General features: G+C 26.9%; 2 protein-coding genes across 2 annotated transcripts in view; both read left to right on the top strand.

Annotated features, from left to right (window-relative positions):
- The window catches only part of LOC100211630 (E3 SUMO-protein ligase RanBP2), a 113,520-nt gene that overhangs the window by 39,826 nt on the left and 48,613 nt on the right, over positions 1-25,081 (top strand). The window contains exons 9-21 of the mRNA XM_065788951.1: positions 2,207-2,267; positions 2,364-2,483; positions 3,213-3,321; positions 3,435-3,576; positions 8,627-8,801; positions 9,159-9,238; positions 9,685-9,741; positions 9,842-9,923; positions 12,069-12,158; positions 12,603-12,700; positions 23,451-23,617; positions 24,668-24,791; positions 24,920-24,976. Of these exons, the coding sequence (XP_065645023.1) occupies positions 2,207-2,267; positions 2,364-2,483; positions 3,213-3,321; positions 3,435-3,576; positions 8,627-8,801; positions 9,159-9,238; positions 9,685-9,741; positions 9,842-9,923; positions 12,069-12,158; positions 12,603-12,700; positions 23,451-23,617; positions 24,668-24,791; positions 24,920-24,976 (1,362 nt within the window). The remainder of the gene's footprint in view (positions 1-2,206; positions 2,268-2,363; positions 2,484-3,212; positions 3,322-3,434; positions 3,577-8,626; positions 8,802-9,158; positions 9,239-9,684; positions 9,742-9,841; positions 9,924-12,068; positions 12,159-12,602; positions 12,701-23,450; positions 23,618-24,667; positions 24,792-24,919; positions 24,977-25,081) is intronic.
- On the top strand, positions 16,701-18,837 carry LOC136075065 (uncharacterized). The gene is made up of 3 exons (XM_065787302.1): positions 16,701-17,788; positions 17,942-18,185; positions 18,436-18,837. The coding sequence occupies exons 1-3, from the start codon at positions 17,184-17,186 to the stop codon at positions 18,835-18,837; spliced, it is 1,251 nt and encodes a 416-aa protein (XP_065643374.1). The 5' UTR covers positions 16,701-17,183.

Below are 25,081 nucleotides of genomic sequence, written 5' to 3'. Positions count from 1 at the left end.
TGGCTGAGTAGATTCTAAAAAGTAAACTACTGTTTCCAATGAGGGATCAGAGAATTATAACTTGTGTGCATAACACATATTCTGCAGATCCTGATTTTGTTTGCAATTATTAAAAAAAAAAACTTTTTAACAACATGAATGAAGCAAAAAGAAAACCATTTGAAAATAAAAAAAAAAGGAAAAAAAAGTAGATGTGAAAAAGTTAATGGCTTTTTTTGAGATACCCGAATGTGCAAAAGACTTCTATGCTAACATTTTTGCAAGTGTCAACAATAAGATGCCATATGAAGTAGTTGAATTTGATGAGAATGAACCATTATTAATATTACTTTGATTTCTAAAAATTGTTTATACTTAATGAAATGTTTTGTTTAATTTTTATGTTGGTATCCTAATATTTTATGTTTCAATAAGAATGTTTGTTGTTATTTTATTACCTGTAAGATCAAATAACTAATCATATGTAAACTGAAATTTTTTAAAAACTTTTTAACAGTTATCTAGTAGTTAAAAAAAAAAAATATCCTTTTTTATTACTGTTGTATTTTTTAAAATTACTGTTTATTTTATTCAAATTTTGTTATTTTATTCAAATATTGTTTATAAGATTTTATTTGTTACACTAATGAAATCTTATAAACAATTTGTAAAAATCTTTTTTTTTCCAAATAGGAAAATGGCTACAAAAATATATTTCCCTAAAAAAACGTTGACTTATGTACCTTCTGCAAAACCTCTCACATTTCAAAGAATTAAAAAGTTGTTTAAAAATTAAAAGAACGTTATTGTATTTGAATCACATTAAATTACTGAAATAAAAAAAAATTATGCAAAAATAATTGATATTTCGTCAGATAATTGGTTTTTTTCTGTTTACTCAAAGTATGTAAAATGTGACTTACCTTTTAGAAAAATGCTCTTCAATTGTAATACTGCTTCTAAACAACTGCTAAAAAATTATTCTTTGCAGAAAATAATTTTTTAGGCAGATTTTTTTATTAAAAAAGATGCTTTAATTTGGATTTCCTCACATTGCTGATTTGATATGTGATTCGATTCGTAAATCAAGACCTGGTTCGATTCGAGATTCGATATGTAACTAAAGATGTCAATTCACGGGACCCTAATATATATACATTTATTTATTTGTTAGGGTGGGTCAAAAAATGTAAAATTTAAGAATGACAAATGAAGATGTCATAAAAAGACTTATCTACATCTGTAATTTCATCCTATAGAAAAACTGTTTCATATATTTTCATGAAAACTTGCCTCATAGTGTTATTGAACATTTTATTTGTGATAAGAGCTTAGATATATATATGTTCAAGAGCTTAGATAATTTTTATTCCTTATTTTTAGTTGTAATTTTTTTTAAATACTTTATATGTAGATTTTGAAGGTTTCAGCATTAAGTATGAGCTTGATTTGTTGTAAAATAAAATTATAGCACTTTGATAAGAAAAGCCGATAAAATAATTTTAATAAGATTTTTCCAAACAATACACGCTTGCGTAATTAATCTTATTAATATTAACAAAAAAAAAGTAAAATCTTGTTTGTACAAATTTTATGGCAAGAATATCAACAACCGTATATATTGTTTGTAGCTAACCACTTCTTGGCTTAAGGTTGCTCCATATAAACTAATATAAGTGGGATACCTGATTTCAAGAATCAGGAAACTTGAGAGAATAGGAAAGAGATCAAATACTGTTCATTTTAACACTCTAAAAAAAAGTCTTTATTTTAAAAAATTTTAAAATACAAAATTCTCCATTAAAACACTATTATAAGTTCACCGCGTGAAAAATTTCCTAAAAAAAGTTTGACAGTAGCTTGAAAATCCAACAAAGCAATATGACTCAATTTTATGCTATTAATTTACAAAAATAAATTTGAACAGAATATTCTTGTTATGGAAATGAGGTTATTTTAAAATTTAGTTAATAGCTATATTTCTTCGAAAGACTGGACTGCTCATAAATGATTATTTATAATAATTAAATGAAATACCTTAAAAAAGTAGTTTGATTATTAGGTTAGAAGTTGATTGATTGTTTTAGATTTTGTGTTTGTTTCGATTATTAGGATATTTTATTATTAAATTACTTTTTTTATAATAAAATTATTTGTATTATAATAAAATTATGTGTATGCATAATTTAAAGTTTTTTTTTTTGCATTTTATTATGTTCTCTTTTAGACTCGGAGGGCTCGTGAATCATCTTTACATATCAAACTTGTCAAAATGTATCTGGATGCAGGTACAAATCATGATATTTATACAAAAATATTTTAGTAATTATTTAGCTTTTATAATTTTTCTTATAAATAAAGTTTACAAATTCACAATCTTTTAGAATCATATGAACAAGCATTTCAACATTGCATATCAGTTCAAAAAACTAGTGTTTTTGATCATGAAATTGATTGGTTAGAATGCATTTGTGAGACATTTGAAGTATATAAAAATATTAATGGTAAGTTTATTCTTTCATATATGAAGTATGTATGTATGTATGTATGTATGTATGTATGTATGTATGTATCTATGTATGTATGTATGTATGTATGTATGTATGTGTGTATGTATGTATGTATGTATGTATTAGGGTGATTGATCTTTGAAACTTTTACCATAATTTAAGTATTATCATGATCACCTTGGTAACATGTAGTCCAGTAAAACCTGCTTGGAAAAATCAACTCTGAGTTTAAATACCCTCTGTCTTGAGACTCATGATTAATTAGATACTGATGTTCTAGAAAAAGTCTAACTGCGACTAAATTAATACCTTCAATAAGTTAAAAAGATATATTATATATGTTGTATAAATATTTTAAGTTCAACTAGGTTATCTTAAAATATATTTATTTCAAGAAGAAATTTTATTAAAAAAAATTAAGTTCAATTGAATTTGAATTGAAAATATTTTGAAAAAGTTATAATAAAAACCTTAAATTTTAATTTTTTGTCAATAAATGCTGTAATAAATCTAAAATTGGCAAGCAAAATAAACTTTTCGAAATTTCTACTGATTAACTTTCATTTGGTAATATTGGTTTCAAATGATTTTGATGGTTCAACCTGTCAAACAATCAATTTAATTGAAAGCAAAACACACTTTTGTGTATATTATATACTTGATGAATTTCCTTAGCTTCTGCAAGTAGCAATGTAGCAAAGTAGCAAGTAGTTTGTATTTTAGATGATCAGAAGATAGTATCTTTACTGCATTATGCTCGGTCTTTGGTTAAACTATTACCTTTGCATCTAAAACAGTCTGATATACCATCATGTGAAAAAGCATTAAGAAGGTGTTTGTTTTAAATTATACTTTTATAAATAGACTTTCATTCTTTTGGACATTTGAAATATTATGCTTATTTATTAGATTATTAAAGTTTAACAATACATATTTTTTTTGTAGACTTGACAGCTTTTATAGTGATCTGCGAAATACACCAATTGACATAACTGAACATGCTGTTGAATTGAAAGACTGCTTAAATGAAGTCAGAGGTCAACTTTATTTATTTGGTGCTGTATATTTTATGAAACTTGCTAAAGAGGTTTGATTTTTTCTTACTTGGTTATGTTTTTTAACATTTTTTTTTTAATTTTGTTTGTTTATGTTCAAGTTGTTAATTTCACATTAAAAATCAACATAGAAAAAGCTTGTAGGTGTATTGTTAAAATAAAGATTATAAAGTTATGAAACACATTAATTCAAAAACATGGACATTTGACATAATTGTCGCAGTTGCATGTTTTAGATATGTTGATTGTATGTTTTGTCTTAGTACCCATGATTATATATCTACTACTGCAAATTTAAGTTGTTTGTTGATTGTATGTTGTGTGACTTGGAAATAATTATACTTACATAAATAATTATAAATATAAATATTTTCTGTTATGCTGAATTCAACTAAATGGGAAAAACAAAACTTGGCTAAGTTATTAGCTTTGGTCTAGGTTCTTATTTACACAGACTTTTAACAGAAAAAGTTTAGAAATCTCCTTAAATGGTTTTGCTTGATGAAAGTCTTAATGATTATTTCAATTTGATCTAAATATTTAGTTTTGAAATAGCAACCTAAGTCATATTGAATCCAGATACTTTAGTATTTAAATTTTGGGCCATCCTTATAAAAGAATTTCCTTGAAAGTACGACTACTTCTTTAGAAATAATTTAGAAATGAAATTAGAAAGAGTTTTGCAATACTTGGTGATTTAGAATCACCAAGTATTGCAAAATTTATTCTAAGCCCAATGTAATAATATCCTTCTTCTTCTTGGTGAGTTTTTACGTTACAAATATAAATAAGATTTTTTGTAAGGCATTTTCCGTTGAGTGGGCATAAGGTGGTTTGTCGACAATTGCATAATTGATTGGTATTTTCATGAGATTTAAATAATATCTTTTTATTATGAGAAGTAATAATACTCTTGATGTTTGGAAGGCAGCTATAACTAACCTTTAAGTTGTTTCGATTAAAAAGTTTGTGAAATTTGTGGCCTTTAGGGAAACATTTATCAATTGTACTCAAAAAGGTTTTGGCTACGTTTGTTCTGACGTTGAGCGAATAAGGTGGGTTAAACCAGATAACGTTTCTTTTTTGAGATTTTGTATTATATTTCTGGATATTTGGAATGAAATTGATCTTATCTTTGAATCCACAAGAATTCAGAGCGTTATTATAAAATGGTGCGGCTCTATCAAAAGCTTCTTTGCTTGAAGATATATTACTGATGCGATTAGAGATCATTTTTGGTATCGATTTAATAATGCTTGGCGGATGATTAGAATTAATGTTTATGTACAAAGGATCATCTCCTGGTTTTCTATAAGGTTTAAAAGAGTTCTCAGAAAGATTAAATGTGATATCTAGAAAGTTTACAGTTTTTAAGTTTGGTCTGATAGTGATGTTTAGATTAAAATTGTCTTTAAAAATTTTTATTAGATTTTTCTTTATTTTTTCCGATTGAGGACCACTGATATTATAGAAGCAGCAAAGACCATCATCTCTATATAGACCGGTAGTATTAAGTCCATATTCTTTGGCAATAGTGTATAAGATATAGAGGCCAACTAGTTCGCATAATTCGGCTCCGTCAAAACTACCCATGGTGACATCAAAATTAGGGTCCACCGACTTTTTAATCCACATATTATTTTCTGAAAAAAGTAAAGATTTCCTGATGTGATTAATAATTTCGAGTGATTTATCAGGAATTTTGGTGAACTGTTTTGCATGGTTTACAGAATCTTGAAGAAGTTGTTTTGAAATGGAAGGGTAAAACTCGTCAATATCGTATTGAATGAAGGTACATTTATTTTTTTCGGGTATGGATTTGAACCATTTTATAACGTCATTTGTGCTGTGCCATTGGTGTACGTGGGTAGCATTCCTAACTTTACTATTGATATCATCTAATAAAATTTTACTTACTTTTCCGAGTTCAGGTTTAGCTGGATTTATTAATCGGCACTGTGTATTGTTGGGGAAATTATCCTTGTGATCTTTTAAGGTAATGAATGCTGTTTTCATGGCTAGACGCTCTAGCCTATCATCTATGCCCAAGTCTTTTGCTATGATTTTAGCGTCTGCATTAATGATGTTATATTGTGTGATATCAGACTTTTTATAGGTTTTAGTAATATTTTCAGTGTAAAGTTTATGATACGAAGGTTTATCTAGCTCATACAGGTTTCTTGATTTATCAGCAATGACAAATCAAGAATCAGACCAAACTTAAAAACCATAAACTTTCTAGATATCACATTTAATCTTTCTGAGAACTCTTTTAAACCTTATAGAAAACCAGGAGATGATCCTTTGTACATAAACATTAATTCCAATCATCCACCAAGCATTATTAAATCGATACCAAAAATGATCTCTAATCGCATCAGTAATATATCTTCAAGCAAAGAAGCTTTTGATAGAGCCGCACCATTTTATAATAACGCTCTGAATTCTTGTGGATTCAAAGATAAGATCAATTTCATTCCAAATATCCAGAAATATAATACAAAATCTCGAAAAAGAAACGTTATCTGGTTTAACCCACCTTATTCGCTCAACGTCAGAACAAACGTAGCCAAAGCCTTTTTGAGTACAATTGATAAATGTTTCCCTAAAGGCCACAAATTTCACAAACTTTTTAATCGAAACAACTTAAAGGTTAGTTATAGCTACCTTCCAAACATCAAGAGTATTATTACTTCTCATAATAAAAAGATATTATTTAAATCTCATGAAAATACCAATCAATTATGCAATTGTCGACAAACCACCTTATGCCCACTCAACGGAAAATGCCTTACAAAAAATCTTATTTATATTTGTAACGTAAAAACTCACCAAGAAGAAGAAGGATATTATTACATTGGGCTTACTGAGAAAACCTTCAAAGACAGATGGTATAAACATAAAAACTCCTTTGTTTATGAAAGTAAGGCCAACTCCACTGAACTTTCAAAATTTGTGTGGGAATGCAAAAATAATACTTTCGAACCTATATTAAAATGGAATATTCTCGATCAAGCGGAGCCATTCAAACCTGGTGGTAAATTTTGCAATTTATGCTTGACAGAAAAATACCACATTATCACATCACCATTAGATTTGCTTAACAAACGAACCTTGCGTCAAAATGCCGCCATGAAAATAAATTTCTAATTAAAAACTTTAATGTCATCAAAGCGGACACTCCATAGCATTTTTTGTATATAATTTTTGTCGTTATTTTTTGTTGTTGTTACATCTGATGATTGCTATTGCGTGAAACTTTAAGTAATGTAATTGAAATATCTATTAATAATTATTTAGTTTTCACTATATATATATATATATATATATATATATATATATATATATATATATATATATATATATATATATATATATATATATATATATATATATATATTATTAATTAATAAGTTTTTTAGTTACATTGCTTGTTTATTGCATAAAATCTTAGTGACATATCAAATAGATGCCCCATTGATTCCATATTTCTTTTTTGATTTGTTTTTAACTGCTAAAAGGGTTTAATAATCAAACAAGATATCTTAAGCTCCATCATTATCAATGGGAGGCAACTTCAACAGTTTGATTTCAATAAAAAGTTAAATTTCTACTGTTAAAATTGATGACAATTGAATTTGCTGCAGAGTGCAACAGAATAGAGAAGAAAGGATGTGTTATCTTAGGAAGTGATTAATAGATTTATGAAAGATTGTCATATTATCATTAGAATCCTTGGGAAAATATTCGAAATATTTTCTAAGTTATTAAAGGAAATCTCATCTACTCTTCTTCCAGCATTTAAAAATTGAGAGGAATTTATGCATCAACAGCTTAGTTAAAATTCTCTTGTTGCACTATCAAGGAATTCATGGTATATAACAAATTGAAGTTTCACCAAGTAGAAATAAATAACAAAATAATAAAGACCATTTTAGTGCATGGTTGAAGTTTAAAACAACCTAGAAAAAAATTTGAAAGTTGCAAGCAATGGAAAAAGAAAATAATGTGATGGTTTTGTTATATAAAGAAGGGCTTCTCTATTTTTAAAAGATTCAAAAATTATTTCTCATTGAGATTTTTAGTGGTGTGGAGTTTTTATTCATATTAAATTGGACATTTTCATGTTTCCATATTTTTATATCATGACATTCCTTATGTTTAGTATTAGTTTTTATATGTTTCTTATATTATATCTGGCTAATGTATAAATATAATAATAGAATAATAATGATGTAAAATGAAATGTTATATGGTGAAACAAATTTAAAAATCTCATCTCGTATTTATTAACATTAAAATAAAAAACATGAAAGAAATTGGGAAAATTTAGCAATAGCATAACATTTAAAAAATTGCCATGGTAATTTTGCATGGAACAATAATAATATCATAAAAGTAGTGGTCAATATTATTACCAGAAAAGTGTGAGACATTTGAAATACTATGTCATAAGTGTATACCTTCAGACAATGGTTTGAATCTGGATGGTGGAGGTTACAAGTACAAACTTCAATGCTTCGGCAAAAAATTTTATACTGGTGAAACAAAGTTTAAAATCTCATCTCATATTTACATTGAAAAATACACACACAAAAAATTAGGAAAATTCAGCAGAAGCGAAACATTCAAAAAATTGCCATGGTAGTTTTGCATAGAACAATAATAATAATACTATAAAAGTAGAGGTCAATATTTTTAACAGAAAAGTGAGAGAGGCACTTGAAATACAGTGTCATAAATGTGCACCTTCAGACAATGTTCTGAATCCAGATGGTGGAGTTTACAGAAAGAATTCCTATTTGGAACCAATGTTTCGATTTTTGCATCAAAAGAATCTATTTTAATGATTTGTTCTTGTATTGTTTTTAATGGTTTAATGGTGTATGTATGTATGTATTATTGACAATATGTAAAATTTGATTAAACTTTTGTTAAGATTTTCTCAAAAAACTACTTGAATAGAAAAAATACATTAACAGTATTTTTTTATTTTTTTCATTGACAATCAGCGAAACGAATTTATTTGCATTATATTTCACTAAATCTAAAAATTTGAAAAACAATTATTTTAAAACTCAGGACATACTTCCATGGATGCAAGCTGCTCGTATGGCAGTATCCTATCTTATGGCAAGTTGGCAAGTTAAAGCTCCTTTAATTACTTCAAAATTATTTTCTCGTCATTCTCCACTAAAAAAATCCAGTGTGCCATATCATTGGTCAGTAATGGCTTGCTATAGACTTTCCCAAGCAGGTATATCACTTATATATATTAGAAATGTTTGTTACATTATGATATTTAAAGTAGCATTAATTGACCAAATCATTTCATTTATACACATTTTAAAGTGTAGTTAATAAATTTTATATCGTTGATAATCCACTTTAACTGATTGACCACTGTATTATTTTTTGGTTTTACACTTTTATAGATTGACAACTTTATTATAATTTGGTTTTACACTTTGATTGGTTGACAACTTTATTGTATTTTGGTTTTACACTCTTTTTTTTTCAAATTTGTTTGATTTAAGTTGTTTTTTGATTTTCATTTAAATATTAATTTTTCAATAAAAAAAATGATAATTTTATGTTGTGTTTTTTTTTACAGGGCATCTCATCTTATCATTTGAATCTCAATTTGGTGAAGAATGGTTAAAAAATTGTATTAATGACTATTGCAACATGCAGGTAGATGTTTGTGTTAATTGTGATATGCAGGTAGTTACATACATGTAAATGATGGTATTAATTGTAACATGCTGGTAGATTATTAGTTCACTAGATATTTGTGTAGTTATTTTGTTAAAGAAGTTTAAAGTTTTTTTTTTATTATTATTTAATAAAAATCTAAAATCAATACAGTGGAAAAGATTTTTTTTTTAGAATGTTAATTAATATTCTAAAAATTTTAATTAAAAAAAAAAGTCATTAAGTATCAGGGAGGTAAATTGATTTGAGTTAAAAAAATCTTTGTTTAATGTTCTTAAAAAAATCTAGTAAAATAAAAAATTTATGGGAAGGAAGGAAATTGATTAATTATTTTTATGTATATTATTTATGAATAAATTTCTATAGAGAATAAATATAATCTAAAATTAGTTGATATTTTATTTTTTTAAACATTCTTAAATTAGGGTCAAAAGACATTAGTAGATACTTTATACAATAATCAAGTATCACAATTGTCCCAAGTAAGTGTTTTAAACATTACTTAAATTTAGATAAATTTTGTTTTAAATATATATAAATATACAATTAAATCTACTTTTTTTTTACTGTTTTTATATTTAGTCATTTCTAGCTACAGATGAAACATTTCTTCAAGTGGAAGCTAAAATTCCAGAACCAAATTTATTAATACAGTTTAATGAAGGTACAATTGTTTAAAAGTTTTATGGCGCAGTTGTAAATGTCAGGATATTTTTTACTTGATTCAATTAGTAAATAGTAAAAACCAACACAAGTTGATTAAAAAATTTTACAATAGATTTTTATTTTAAGACTGCCCAAATTAAAGCATAATGGGTAAACACAGTGAGTCTACTTCAAATGTATAAACATTTGAAGTAGACTCACTGTGTTTACCCATACAAAAATCATTTGGTGTATGTACTCTACAAATGTACTACATGTTCAAATAGCTTCTACATTTTCTTTTGCATCTTTTTGAAGATGTATTTGAAGATATCTAATATCAAGGTTCTTTAATGATTGTTAATTTGCAACCATGGTGCTTAAAAACAATTAACTCAACAATTTAACTTGTGCTTTCAAAAATTCTTTTTTTTTAATTAAAAGATCTATAGTTTTGTTACAATCCTAAAAAATTACTTAGGTTTGATATGTCAACAATAGTAAGTTTATGAAATTGTTGAACAAGAAAAACTATACTCCAAATTAATTTATACTCCAAAAGAGTTTTCAATATAACAACAAAATGCAACAATTTTGTGAACTTATTTAAATTTAGAGTAAAAATTACTTAGTGGTTGCTTGCTCGTAGGTCCAAACAAAAGTACAAATTCAAAGGATATTTAGTTAAGTATATCGTTTTTTCAAATTTAATAAGTTTATAATTGACCCACCCTCAACTTCATGGAAATCTAAAAATTTTGATCTCAAGCTTTACGTTTTTTTAAATTTTTCTTAAAAAAAAAGGTCTAAAGTGGTTTAAAAAAAAAATTGAGAACATTCTGTAAAACATTTTTTGGTCTGAGAAGCAATCAAAATTTGAAAGTAAAAGTTGAAATAATTTGTCAAATTTTCAGATTGTAAATTGCAAATAAAGAACCAACATTAAAATTTTTACAACTAAGAAGTATTAAAAACGCCATTTTCAAGATTGCAAGGTGGTATAAGTTTTTAGGAAAATATTCCCGCCAGGGAATATTTTCCTAAAAACTTATATTAAATATTTGTTTAGTATAATGGCTGAGTCAATTAATATACCTACAAAAGTACCATAGAATCATGCTTAGTTCCATCGATTCCATCTAAGGCAAAATTTATTTAATCATTTTTGTTATTTTCATCTAATTTTTTTATTGTAAATCTAAACAATCAGATAATTCAAAAGCACATAATATTATTGTTCAGGGAAAAATTTTACCAAAGATCTATAATGAAAAAAATTAAGTTTGAACAAGTTTAAACTCCGATCTCAATTTTATGGGTTTTTTAATTAACATTCCCCCACCTCTTACCTCCACCCCCTCTAAGAATGTGGTTATTTTTGGTTTGTAAGTAATGATAACAATTGCAAATTACATACATGAAAAGATTTTTTAATATTAGCTTAGACATTAACTCCCCAATAAAGAGACATTAACTCCCCAATAAAGTTTAAAGTAATAAAGTAATAATAAAATAATGATAAAATTATGAAATACCTTATCACCTCAGTTTATTTCAACATTTTCATCACATTTTTTGAAATATTTTTTATAAACATTTATTTAAGTGTTTTTAACCATTTGTTATGCTATGTTAGTTTTTATATGCAGGGGCTAATCTAGACCCTTTTCGACAGCATTGAATGTATTCGGGTGACATTTAGGAGCCGTTTAAATTCAGACATTAAGGACCTTTTTAAATTTGGCAAATGTTTTTTTTTTCGTGAAAAAATGTTTATATACGGCAAATTTTCATGTGGCAGAGTGCTGGCACGAAGGGTACCCTTGCCCAAATTATTTCCCTAGAATAGCCCCTGATATGTTATGTAAGATGTTATTTTTCTTTAATTTTTTTTTCTTTTCTTTTATTTGTTGTTTTTTTATTAAAATTAAATTAATTGTAATATTAATAGTAAATTTATAATTTAGATTTTTTTTGTTTTTTGTGATTTTTAATTGGATTTAAAAATAATTTTTTAAGTTATGTTTTAAAAAACAAATGAAAAAAAAACAAAAAAAATGGTAGTAATAATTTGATTCAATATTAGTTTAATAATATACTAAGTTGAAATACTATATTAATAATATGTTAAATAATAATTGTTTTAAATATCAAAAATATTTAGTTGCTGTAGCTGAAAATGCAAGTGATCTTCATCAAATCATATGGCTTGGTTTACACTGGGACAATTTGAATGAGCACATTAAGCCCGGAGGTTTTATTTAAGCTTTTTTTTCTCCATATTTATAGTTTAATAGTTTTTTTTTTTTTTTTTTGCACTGTTATGTAAAATAAAGTAAATTAAAAAGAAATTAAAATAAAACAATAGTGACGATATAATAAAACAGTGACGGATTCACGAGTTTTTTTTTTTTTTTTTTTGTATTTTGTACCATATTTGCTTCTCCTAAAAATTAAAAAAAAGGTCCTCAATTTCTAAGATATTTTTAGAACTTTCAGATTCTGGTGGTGGTCATGGTGGGGTTGGGGTGGGTGGGGGGATGCATACCCCTATATTCCGCCCCCCCCCCTCCCTCCTCATTCCCTCCTGGATCTGTCATGGTTGTATGCATAAGGCTCAGAACTAGTGTCAAGTAATAGTTTCTTTAGTTTTAGTTAACTTACTGACTTGCTAAAGCAATTGAGTTTTACATTTTAGTTGGTGTAATTGTGGGAAGGCTGTTTGAAGGAATTTCACTGGATGTAAAGAATATGAAAAATTGTCATTTCTCAAATCTTTGTTTAAGAGATATTGAGGTAACATTTCACAAACTTTGTAAAATATTAAAGGAGCTAATATTTTATTTTTTTTTCTATGCTTTTAGTTTTGTAATTTATATTTTGAATTGTAAATCAAAAGTACAACAATAGTACAATTTTTTGGATTTTCTAAACTTATTTTATATTTCTTGATCATTTAATTCATGGAACAACCATTATAAATTAAATAAAGAATCTATTTCTTTTGCTGTATTAAATCTTCTTGTCATATTTCCAATGATGCTATCCATAAAAGCATTGAAAATATTAATTCTAAATTCTTCTGTCGGCCTCCTTTTTTACTTGTGTGCTGTTTTTTTCCTTTTAGTAAATTTTTTCCCTGAAAAACCTGTGTTTATCTGTAAAGATGTGCCCAACAATCTATATTAATTTAAAATAGTGTCCTAACTATCTCATAAGCAGTCGCATTTAATTCAACAAGAAGATTTGACAAGTTGGTTATTTCTACATCAATTGTTATAGCTGCAAGAACTTTGTCATACTTTTGCCAGCACATTTTGCCAGGATTCAAAAGATTTTTTTATTCTGTTAAGATCTGATTGAGTTTCTGACATTAAGTTTGATTTTGAAACAGAATTGCATTTTTAATTTCATTAATTTTTTTAGCAAATGGTTTAACACTTTAAAATCTTGGGAACCAGTGTGTATTTAACATAGTGTGAAAAGAACATATTATTTTTAGTATTATTTTTTATTATTTCTCATCTTTGTGAATTACTATAAAATTTATTGCATAATTTTTGTATAGTGCCAAAAAATCTCACAACTTGAATACCATATAAATTTAAACTATAACATACACTAGAAGAAAATTTAGCCATTGGATTAGTTTGCAAAATGTGATCTTGTGCACCTTTATATGATGCACTCATGTTGGATCTTTTATCATAACCTTGTGCGCCACAGTCTCATATAATGTGACTGTGGTGCACAAGGATATAATAATGAATTTTATACTTTTTTAGTTTTTCAAAAATTAAACTAACAATATCTTCTTCAGTCTTCTTATTGCAGTCAACAAATGTAAAAATAAGAAATCTTTCTATAATTACAAATTTGTTAGTTTCAACAAATTACAAATTTGTTGAAACTAATAGTAGCGTAAAATAAATATAGTTTGTTCTACGCAGAATTGGGTGTTGAGTTTACAATAAGGGAATAATATTTCACAGTTTTTCTTTCCTTTAAAAAACAAGTTCTCAAATAATCAACACAGTGTGATATGAATGCATTTTAAATGTCTGCCGATAAGTAATAAACTTTGCTTTTTGTTTTGTGTCTGCTTTATGTTTTTTTAAGTGTTCTTATAAAAGCGGATTGCAATGACTTAAAAGTTCTAATAATCCTAGAAAATATCAGTTTGAATCTCCAATTAAATGATTAACATCCCTAAAGGCTAATCCACGCTCAGCAAGAAACAAAATTGCATTTAATAATCATTTTAATAAGTCTTTCCATTTCTATGTCTCATTTTGTATTTATTTTACTATAAGGCAATCAGTTGTGATATGGGTCAGATCATTATATTTCAACCAATTTCAAGAAAACTTTGTGGGGTACCATCTCTGATTTTCCTGATTTTTACATATCATTATCTAAATGATGTAAATAGGTTAAATGTGCAATTTCAGAGTTCCAAGTGCAACGGTTTAGAAATTATAGCCTTACAAACACTCTCAGGTAGCCCCCCTCGGTTCCTCGAATGGTAAAAATAGACAACTTTAAGGCCTTATAACTTTTTTCTAACTTTCAGCAAGTGGCTCATTTTTTCTAGAACTATTCTCTAGATATTTCTGTCTTAAAATTTGTGATTTTCATTAGCTTGTATCATGTTAGAAAAAAACTACAGCCTCCTAAACTTTGGAAAAATTCTGAAAAATGCTAAATAAAGGCAAAATGAAGTTAACTGTAGTATTTTTCTATTCATCAACAAGTCCTTACATGTTAGTTTTCTAATTAGCTACAACGGTCTACAACAAATTGGCAAAATATAAGCAGCTTGTTACATTTTAGAAATCAGTTTTATCTAAAAATATATAGTCCACTTTACTAAAAAGTCCCATTTTCAGCCATTTGGGGATGGCTCGTAAATTTTTCTAACACTTTGTATTGATCTGATATTAACAGCAAATAAGGCCATTAGATCTAACTATATAAAAATGTAAACATCACAAACTTGTCATGTTCACAACAAAAATGGCAGCATTTTTTATTAACCCTATTTTTCAATTATCAGGGCAGAATAGTGTTATTGGAAACCAGTGCCCCTCCAACCTGCTTTCTGGCCCATGTGAGGGATGTAGCCTATCATAAGTCATTTCTTAAAAAAAAAGAGATATGGTTGGTTACTTTCTCCCTGATCTGGACTTTATACCAGATAGGAGCACAACTAAAGGGGTAATAACTATATAGAGCCTGCATTATTATTAAAAGGTGACACTCAAAAAAAAATTTAGTTAATCATAAAATTGCGATTTAATCTTTATTATGATGATTTTTTTATAGTTGATTGAATTGCTAATAATTCAAGGCAATTGTAGGACAGTGGGTTCATACATTACTGGCAATATGAAGTATAACAAGACTAATCAAGCCATTACGATATTGATTTAATGTTTTGTTTAAATAAGTTTTTTAACAAAGTATGTGTTTCAATTTTATTAGTTAATTTTAACTATTTATCTAAAAATGCAATGATTCTATATAATATACTCTTTTGCAAATGTAAATATATAAGCATTTATAACTCAAAATAACTTACCTTGATATTTTTCTGTTCAATAAACTTTGCTATTGCAGTTTGTTTCCATTTTTTTCATTACATTATTTGTATGTGTTTTTAATTGTTGGATCTTATGTATGTATGTATGTATGTATGTATGTATGTATGTATGTATGTATGTATGTATGTATGTATGTATGTATGTATGTATGCATGTATGCATGTATGTATGTATGTATGTATGTATACATACATACATACATACATACATACATGCATACATGCATACATACATACATACATACATACATACATACATGCATGCATGCATACATACATGCATGCATACATACATACATACATGCATGCATACATACATACATATATATATATGTATATATATATATGTATATGTATATATTTATATATATATATATATATATATATATATATATATATATATATATATATATATATATGTAATCAAATCATTATTGAACTTACTTCTCCTATATAACTTCATAAAAAATTATACATAAGAAGGTTCAATAATATTTCATCTTAATTAAATTTATTAGATAAACATGAATACTTGTTCTATTGGTATTGACATAAAGTTAGATTGTCATAAAAATACATACTGCAGTCAGTCTGAAATTTCAGAAATAATAAATGAAGATAAATACCTGCTGACCTTAAGAACTGGAATAAGAAATATTCATTTGCATACAAATTGCACTCACCATAGGTTACAATTTATTAATTACTATTCAACATACCATAAATCATGTTGTGACCCGTTCTCAATTCATTCAAAGATTGTTAAAGGAAACCTGACAACTGTCACTCTGGAGCATAATCAACTGGACTCTAATTTAATTCCTAAGAAAAAAATATGTTTTGGTTGTGTAAGAAAAATCAAGAATGTTGAAGAAGTTGACAAGAGACATGATCCAGATTCCATATCACCTGATAACTCTGTCACACAAATTGATACTATAAATCCTTGTCTTGTTAAATTTGGTGTGTCTCCTATTAAAAGATCATCCAGCATGAGTATGCTACAAATAGACAATAAAATAAAAAAGAAAGTTAAGTTGCTAAATGAATCATTGAATGCATCTGAACGAGATGAGCTTCAAATTAGTATGCTCAAAAGTTACGCTTTAGATTTTATTGTAGAACAGCTTAAACAAAAGTTTCGTAATGAGATCAATATTTCACAAAAAATAAAACTGCTCACTTTAGCTCCAGTCCATTGGACTATTCAGTAAACAATAAATGAATTTAAAACAACACAATATATGGTGAAGCAAGCTAGAGCTTTGCGGGATGTTAAAGGAATCCTTGGTGAGAGATCAACAGACATAAGAAATCCTAAAAAATTGACTACTGAAGTTGTAAATCAAATTGTCAACTTTTATGAGGATGATAGTAACAGCAGGTTATTGCCAGGAGCAAAGGATTACATTAGCATAAAGACAGTTGATGGTAGACAGCACATTCAGAAACGACTCATACTATGCAATCTTTCAGAACTTTACCAGAAATGGTTAGAAGAATCAAAATCTAATGGTGTAGTAAAGGTGGGACTGACATCATTTGCTCTTTTAAGGCCACAACATTGTATTGTTGCAGGAAAATCTGGCACGCACACAGTCTGTGTTTGTATTGACCATCAAAATCCAAATCTTATGGTTAAATCATTAAAAAAATGAAATAAAGTCAAAAGATCTGATGGCCTTAGCTGTATGTTCAATAGAAAATAAACCATGTATGTTTCATGAGTGTGAGAAGTGTCCTGGAAAAAAGAGAATCGAAAAAAAGTTAAATGAACTGTTAGGGGATTCAGCAAATGAAATAACTTATAAGCAATGGTTGAAGACTGATAGATGCTCCTTGGAAACTATAGTTAAAAGTCCTGATGAGTTTCTAGAAGAGTTAACAGACAAGTTATATAACCTCACAAAACATCATTATGTCAGCAAATCACAGACATTCTTTTTAAACCAGCTCAAAGAAAACATGAAGCCAAATGAATGTATTATGCAAATGGATTTTGCTGAAAATTTTTCATTTATTATACAAGATGAAGTTCAGTCATCCTATTTTTCCAAAAATCAAGCAACTCTCCATCCATTTGTCATATATGTGCAATCTTTAAATGGAAACCAATCACCAGAAAGCAAATGTTATTGTGTTATATCTGACAATCTAATTCACAATACTGAGGCAGTTTTCAGTTATGTTTCCAAAATCATACCAATTCTGAAAGAGGAATATCCACAAGTTCAGAAGATCAATTATTTCACTGATGGTGCAAGCAGCCAGTATAAAAATAGGTTAAATTTTCATATCACAATATTTTTAAAAAATTTTGATAACAATTACCTATTCTAGACAAACTATTTTCAGCCCTTGAAATGATGTTTTTGAAATTGGATACAAAATTGATAATCTTTAACTGAATAGGTTTTTTTCTTATTGTATTTTAGGTTTAATTTGAAAAACCTGTGTTTTCATGAAAAAGACTATGGACTAAAAGCAGACTGGCATTTTTTTGGGACTGCACATGGAAAAAGTGCATGTGATGGAATAGGTGGTACAGTGAAAAGAGTTATTCATAACCTATCCCTTCAAAGGCCAATTGGCAATCAAATTTTGACACCGAGGGACATGTTCTTAGTTGCTAAAGAAAAAATTAAAAACATCGGGAATATATCATGCTATTGTCAAAGTGTATGTACATTTAGGTTATGATATTTTTTCAAATAATTGATGTCTAGTATCCTAATAATAAAAATAACGTATGAATGTTTAGTTATAAAAAATCAAATAGTATAGAAAAGGATTCCTTAAAACAAGACCTTACTAAATACATATTTGGAAATAGAATTATGATTTACGTTAACTCTTTTTCAGATTTATCTACATTTCTGAAACCGAAACAGCTGCTATTACACATGAAGTGCTTGCTAAATGATTTGAGAATGTTCCTGCCATCAAAGGTACTCGCTCATACCATTATTTCTCACCTCAATCATGCGGTTTAAAAGCTTATGTAACATCATTGAGCAGTACATTTGACTCTTTTCACATGCTGGAAGATACTTGCATTAATACACAAAAATCGATGAATATTGATATCAATATTAATGATTGGGTATTAGTGAATTATTTTGGTGAATTCTTTCCTGGAAAGATAACTGATCTTAAAGGTGACAAAGTTTGTATTAGCTGTTTACAAAAAGCAGGCAATTATTTCAAGTATCCAACAACCACAGATATCCATTGGTATCCAGTTAGTGACATTATTGCCGCGTTACATGACCCTGAGCTCAAAAACACTAGAGGATTTTACTCTTATCTTATTAAAAAAAGGATGAGATGAATTATCATATATAATTGTTTTCAACTACATTATTATGTATTGCCATTATTAAGGGAGAAAACAAGAATTTTGTAAAAAAGATAACTATGCTTTTCACATAAACAACAATGCTGGGCTAGAAATGGTTTTTATAGCAATTATATAAAATTTTGTAAAACAAATTACAGATAGTGGGTTACATCCCTCACATGGGCCAGAAAGCAGGTTGGAGGGGCACTGGTTTCCAATAACACTATTCAGCCCTGATAATTGAAAAATAGGGTTAATAAAAAATGCTGCCATTTTTGTTGTGAACATGACAAGTTTGTGATGTTTACATTTTTATATAGTTAGATCTAATGGCCTTATTTGCTGTTAATATAAGATCAATACAAAGTGTTAGAAAAATTTACGAGTCATCCCCAAATGGCTGAAAATGGGACTTTTTAGTAAAGTGGACTATATATTTTTAGATAAAACTGATTTCTAAAATGTAACAAGCTGCTTATATTTTGCCAATTTGTTGTAGACCGTTGTAGCTAATTAGAAAACTAACATGTAAGGACTTGTTGATGAATAGAAAAATACTACAGTTAACTTCATTTTGCCTTTATTTAGCATTTTTCAGAATTTTTCCAAAGTTTAGGAGGCTGTAGTTTTTTTCTAACATGATACAAGCTAATGAAAATCACAAATTTTAAGACAGAAATATCTAGAGAATAGTTCTAGAAAAAATGAGCCACTTGCTGAAAGTTAGAAAAAAGTTATAAGGCCTTAAAGTTGTCTATTTTTACCATTCGAGGAACCGAGGGGGGCTACCTGAGAGTGTTTGTAAGGCTATAGTTTCTAAACCGTTGCACTTGGAACTCTGAAATTGCACATTTAACCTATTTACATCATTTAGATAATGATATGTAAAAATCAGGAAAATCAGAGATGGTACCCCACAAGCCATTGGTTGAAATATAATGATCTGACCCATATGTTTATTAATAATATTTTCTAAATTTTGCCACTGGCTATAACAAGATTTATGATTGCTAGATTTTTCATAGCCTGCCAACCATATTTTGTAGCAAAAATTTATCTTTGCTCATGAAATGTATACAATAAATGACAATGAAAAAAAAACAGTGCAATTTGAGATTTGCTTTAAACTAACCAATCATGAAGAACTGTTTTTTTTTTTTTTTTTAAATAAAAGTTATTTAATAAATATGTAGTACAAATATTTAATAAATATGTAAATACTAAAATACTAAATACTAAAAAAAATAATAAATACTAAAAAAAAAAAACTTTTTTCTTTCAAATTCTCCTAATATAAAAAGTTTCAGTTAGAACCTTGTCAAACCAACGTGACGAAATAAGAATTACTTAATAACGTAATTCATTTTGTTAACAAAAAATTGCCAGAACTTTAGTAAATCCGTGTAGTTTTAACTTACCTTACACAAATTTAAAAAAAAATGTTATTTAACTAACCATCGTTATTCAAGATTTTTAATGTAAAAACGTAGCATTAAAAGGGATCTTAAACTCCCAACATATGCTGTTTTTATATTTAAGGTAATATTAAAAAAAGCTTTTCTGATAAAAAACAAATAATGAATCCATACCGAGAAAAACTAATCTTGTTGTTTTAGCCAAACCTCGCCTTCTCCATTGTACTCAAAAACTTTTTAAATTCTACATTGCAATCTATAGACTGCGGCGATTCCTTTGAAGTGCGTTTAATTCATTAAAGTTTTAGTATTTGATGTCACAGGTAGACTTTAGACAAATGAAACTCTGGAAAAATTTTTATTTATTTTTATTCATAAATTTTTTCATTATTTTTTTAGTTATTTATTTTCTATTTTTAACGTTTAAAAACCTCAAATATTTTATGCTATAAATGGTTATTGCGCTATATTTAATGTTAATAAATGATGAATATTTATTATCTCAATAAATATTCTGATAAAAAATTGTTTTATATTAATTACCTGTATAAAATTAGTAACAGCATTTTTAATTGGTTAAACAATATTTTGTCTGAATTTGCTTTGCATGAAGTTCGGGAAGTCAAGGGAAAAAACTTAGTTTGAATAATCATGTCAAAATATATTTATAACAAATGATTTTAATGATTGGGGTACTAAAGTATTTTTATAACAAATGTAGGTAAAAAAGTAAATAACTAAATAAAAAGTTCAACATTAAACTTTTTTTTTTTAATTATATTGCAACTGTAAATATTGAAATATTAACTTGAACTAAATTTACTTATTATTTAAAACAACTAAGCAATAAATAAAAAAACCCTAAAATTATGCGATATTGTGTTGTTTATTTGATTATTGTTGTTGTTTATGTTGATTATTTTCATCAATATCAAAATCTTATTTCATCGCGCTTTTTACGAAAAAGTAGAACAAAAGAAATTTAACTTTGAATAAATAAAAGTTAATTAAACTAATTAAACTTTGAATAAATAAAAGTTGTATAGAATTTTTTTTTTTTGCATCACTCATTCTTTTTTTAGATGAGAGAAATAAAAGTTTAATTGTAACTTTTCTTTGAGTAAATGGGAATTGGAAGAGAAAATTGCCTAAAAACTTGTATTTGTCAATTTTGTTAGGTTTTAAATTTTCCTAGAGGCTAATGCCAAATATGACACATAAATTGGGAAATACCAAATATAATGCTTTTTAACGCACGTTACGACATTTTGACAATTTAAATTACCATCTATCTTGAACTATTGCCATTAATTAATGTGTTAATTAATTAATAATAATTTGTCTGTTAATTAATAATAATTTGTCTGTATTTTTGTTAAATGTTAATTGTATTAAAGGGCAAAAATATATGTACTTCATGCTTTTAATTTGATGGTTATAAAGTATTGAACAGTAAACTTGTAATCAAAATTTATAATGCCGACTTGTGCTGTTATTGGTTGTACTTGTAATGCAAAACCAGGATCTCACATATCCTTTCACGATTTTTTGTATCTGATACGTCAACTGTATTGTTTAGTGTATTCTTGTACTTTTTTTTCATAACCTTAACAGGTTCTAATTGGTATGTATGAGTTGCCAACATTTTTAAAGTTTCGTTACCAAAAATCAAATACAAAATATATTTCCTTTTTATCCATATCCAATTCAGCAAAGTTAGCAATTTAAATTAAATCAGCATAATCAAAAATTTTTTATAATAAAATAATTTAACAGTTCATCAAATATCTCTTATTAATACTGTCAGTTAATAAAAGTAATTGTTAATAAATACTTTTTTTTGACAGGAAAACAAAAAAATATCATAGCATAAAAATGATCAGAGAAGTGAGAAAATAGTCTCCATTGTTTAATTAAGAATAAGTAAGATTCAGAATAAATAATACTGCGCTCTCTTGCACAAAAATGAGAAACCGTATATATAGTGTTCTATATAATGTAAAATACTCGTATGAAAATCATAAGATTCGTAAGTAAAGCTTTATTATTTGTTTTAATTTAAAAACAAAAGAAATATAAGTAAGATATATAAATCTAAAAATTATTAAGATATCTGTAAAAAATAAGTTGCTCCTTTAAAATAAAAATAATTTATTATTTTTAATTTTTACAAAAATTTTTTTGCGATGTTTAGAAAAATAATGGAAATAAATTCATTTTGCTGTATGTTAAAAAAATACTACTACGTACTTATTGAATTAAAGTAGAAAAATGCAGCTTTTTTTAATTACATTTACCAAAAGTCTACTGTGATGTCAAATACTAAAGCTTTTATGAATTAAATGTGCTTCAAAGGAATCGCCAAAGTCTGTAGTTTTAATTTAACGTATAATTTAAAGAGTTTTTGAGTAAAATGGTTAAAAACAACAAGATTAGTTTTTCTCGGTATGCATTCATTATTTATTTTTAATCAAAAAAACTTGGTTCAAACCTTTTTTTTTAGCATTATCTTTAATATGAACACAACATGTGTTGGGAGTTTGGGATCCTTTTAATGTTCTTTTGCATAATTTGTTAAAAAACATGATTTTAACTAAATTTTAGAAAAAACAAAACTTAATTATGTTTTTATTAACTTACGTTACATGAAAATTGCAAAAGTTCTTTCATTATTTCCTTGAAATATATATATTTTATAAAGTATAAAATCTGACCAATACCAATTTGAACATGTTAGCTCCATTTTCAGGCTATATTAATTTGGATTATGCAAATAAATTCATGGTTAAAATAACATTTTACAAACTTTTTTTATCATGCGACAATTATAAAAACCGTAACTTTCAAAAGCATAAAAATGACTTAAATTAATTAGTTTTAGTACCAAAGGTATAATTTAAATAAATTTTGACGTTGTTTGTTTAATAAATATACGTAATAAACGTATATTTATTAAAAACAGTCTAATTGTTTAATAATTGTTTGTATTTTTTAATTGCGAGAGGAATCATCATATAAAAAAAGGTTCAGTTCAATAAAGTTTTTGCGGTAATTGAAAAAAAAACATTTAATTTTATATGCATTTTCTATTAATTTAGTGGTTTTAATTTTAATAATTACTTTATATGTATTATAGTTGCGTTGATTTTGTATTAAGATAATAACTTTTTTTACTTTGTTTATAAAAAGGCATTTATATATGCGGTGGTACGTAGCAGTAAAAGTATTCATTTGGAATGTAGCAAAAAAGGAGATGAACTGAAGTTGTTACCTGTAGAAATATGCCCAAATCTTGTAACTTCTATGCAGCAAGAGTGGTGGCATGCTGCTTATGGACTTTATACTGGAAAAATTGGGTATGCTTTTATGTAACAATTTAGTATGTATACACACAAACACAGAAAGGTTATTTTCAAAAGTTTTATATTTTATAGGTTATTTAAAGGTTATATATCAAAAGCTATGAACATAGTTTTTTCTTCTGTGTTATGTTATAAGAATAAATGGATTGTTTGTTTGTGCAACATTTAGTTGTACAAAGATTAAACCATTTAAGGTAGCATCAGTTTTTAGTATTAGTTTTTTGCATCATGCTCTGCTGCTTTGTAGGATTTGCTTTTTTAGGCAAAGGCTAACAGAGGAGACCTCATTAAAAACATCCAGGTTTTAGGTCTTGGTTGAGGGTAAATGTTAAAGGTGGTGTCTAAAAAAAAACAGTCATTTTGCACAAATGTTAACTACATCCAGCTACTGTCTTGTAGAAAACCTAGGAAAAAACTTAAAGGTTAAGCAGAAAATGTCTGTTGACCTTTTCTGCACTCATCTGTTTGATAGACATTTTATGATCTGTTTGATCATAAATATAAACCTGTGTTGCAGTCTTTCCTACCTATAATAAGACTAGATTTACTTGACTCTACTCAAGGGTTTTTGTCTTGATGGTAGTGGTTATGTAACTCTATCTTTTATATACTAATGGCTGCTCAGCTCTAAAACTCAGTTTCATGATTTTTAAGCCACCTGGTAGTTTCCCAACTTTTGTGGTAGCTCTCTGTGAAGCTCCATCAAAATCAAAGATATCTCTGTCACTCATCTGAAATTGTTAAATGTTGCATTTTTAGTATTACCTAAAAAGAATGTCTTAATGAAGTTAATTTAAAACTGTGTTAATGAAGTTCATTTAAAACTGTGTTAATGAAGTTAACACAGTTTTAAATAAACTATTTTTATAAAGTATTTTTAAAACAGTGAATAAAATAAAACATTTTTTATATTTAATAATATGAAGAGTATTTTCTTACTTTAATGAGTTCTCACTTTCTGTTTTAACTAGCTAAGTTTAACTAGTGTGAAATACTTGTTATTGGCATGTTATGATACCCTGAAATGTTGTTATGTTTTTATAGAAACTTATGTGCTGCCAAGTTAAAAGTTATTTTACAAAAAGGACTTGAGACCATACGTTGCATGCGTGACCACAGCATTGACCCACGTATTTTAATGTATATATCAGTTGCATTCTTTGAAAAAGTAAGGAATTTTTTTTCTTTCCATTTTATTATATTTTAAACTTGAAATATGTGAAATATATTTTAAATACAGTTAATTAGTTAAAGTATACAAAATGATAGTTAAAAATGGTTTTTAAAATAATATAGGTCGTCTCTATTGAGTCCTCCAAAAAACATGAGTATGATTACCAAGACCACTGGGAGGTATTTTTTTTTTTTTAATTCTCATATTTTTAAGTACTTCATCTTAGTTTTGTTTAATTTTTGTTGAACTAAAGCAATTTTTCATTTTGTTGAACAGACAGAAAT

Source organism: Hydra vulgaris, chromosome 01 (assembly GCF_038396675.1).
Source record: "Hydra vulgaris chromosome 01, alternate assembly HydraT2T_AEP".
Taxonomy (NCBI): domain Eukaryota; kingdom Metazoa; phylum Cnidaria; class Hydrozoa; order Anthoathecata; family Hydridae; genus Hydra; species Hydra vulgaris.
The sequence above is the reverse complement of the archived record's forward strand: the minus strand, read 5'-3'. Positions and strand labels throughout refer to the sequence as shown.

Excerpts from the sequence above, each read along its gene's own strand:
- LOC136075065 (XM_065787302.1), top strand. The coding sequence starts at position 17,184 with ATGGCCTTAGCTGTATGTTCAATAGAAAATAAACCATGTATGTTTCAT. Across the intron at positions 17,789-17,941 it reads AGCAGCCAGTATAAAAATAG|GTTTAATTTGAAAAACCTGT; the intron begins GTTAAATTTTCA and ends ATTGTATTTTAG. Across the intron at positions 18,186-18,435 it reads TATCATGCTATTGTCAAAGT|AATGTTCCTGCCATCAAAGG; the intron begins GTATGTACATTT and ends AAATGATTTGAG.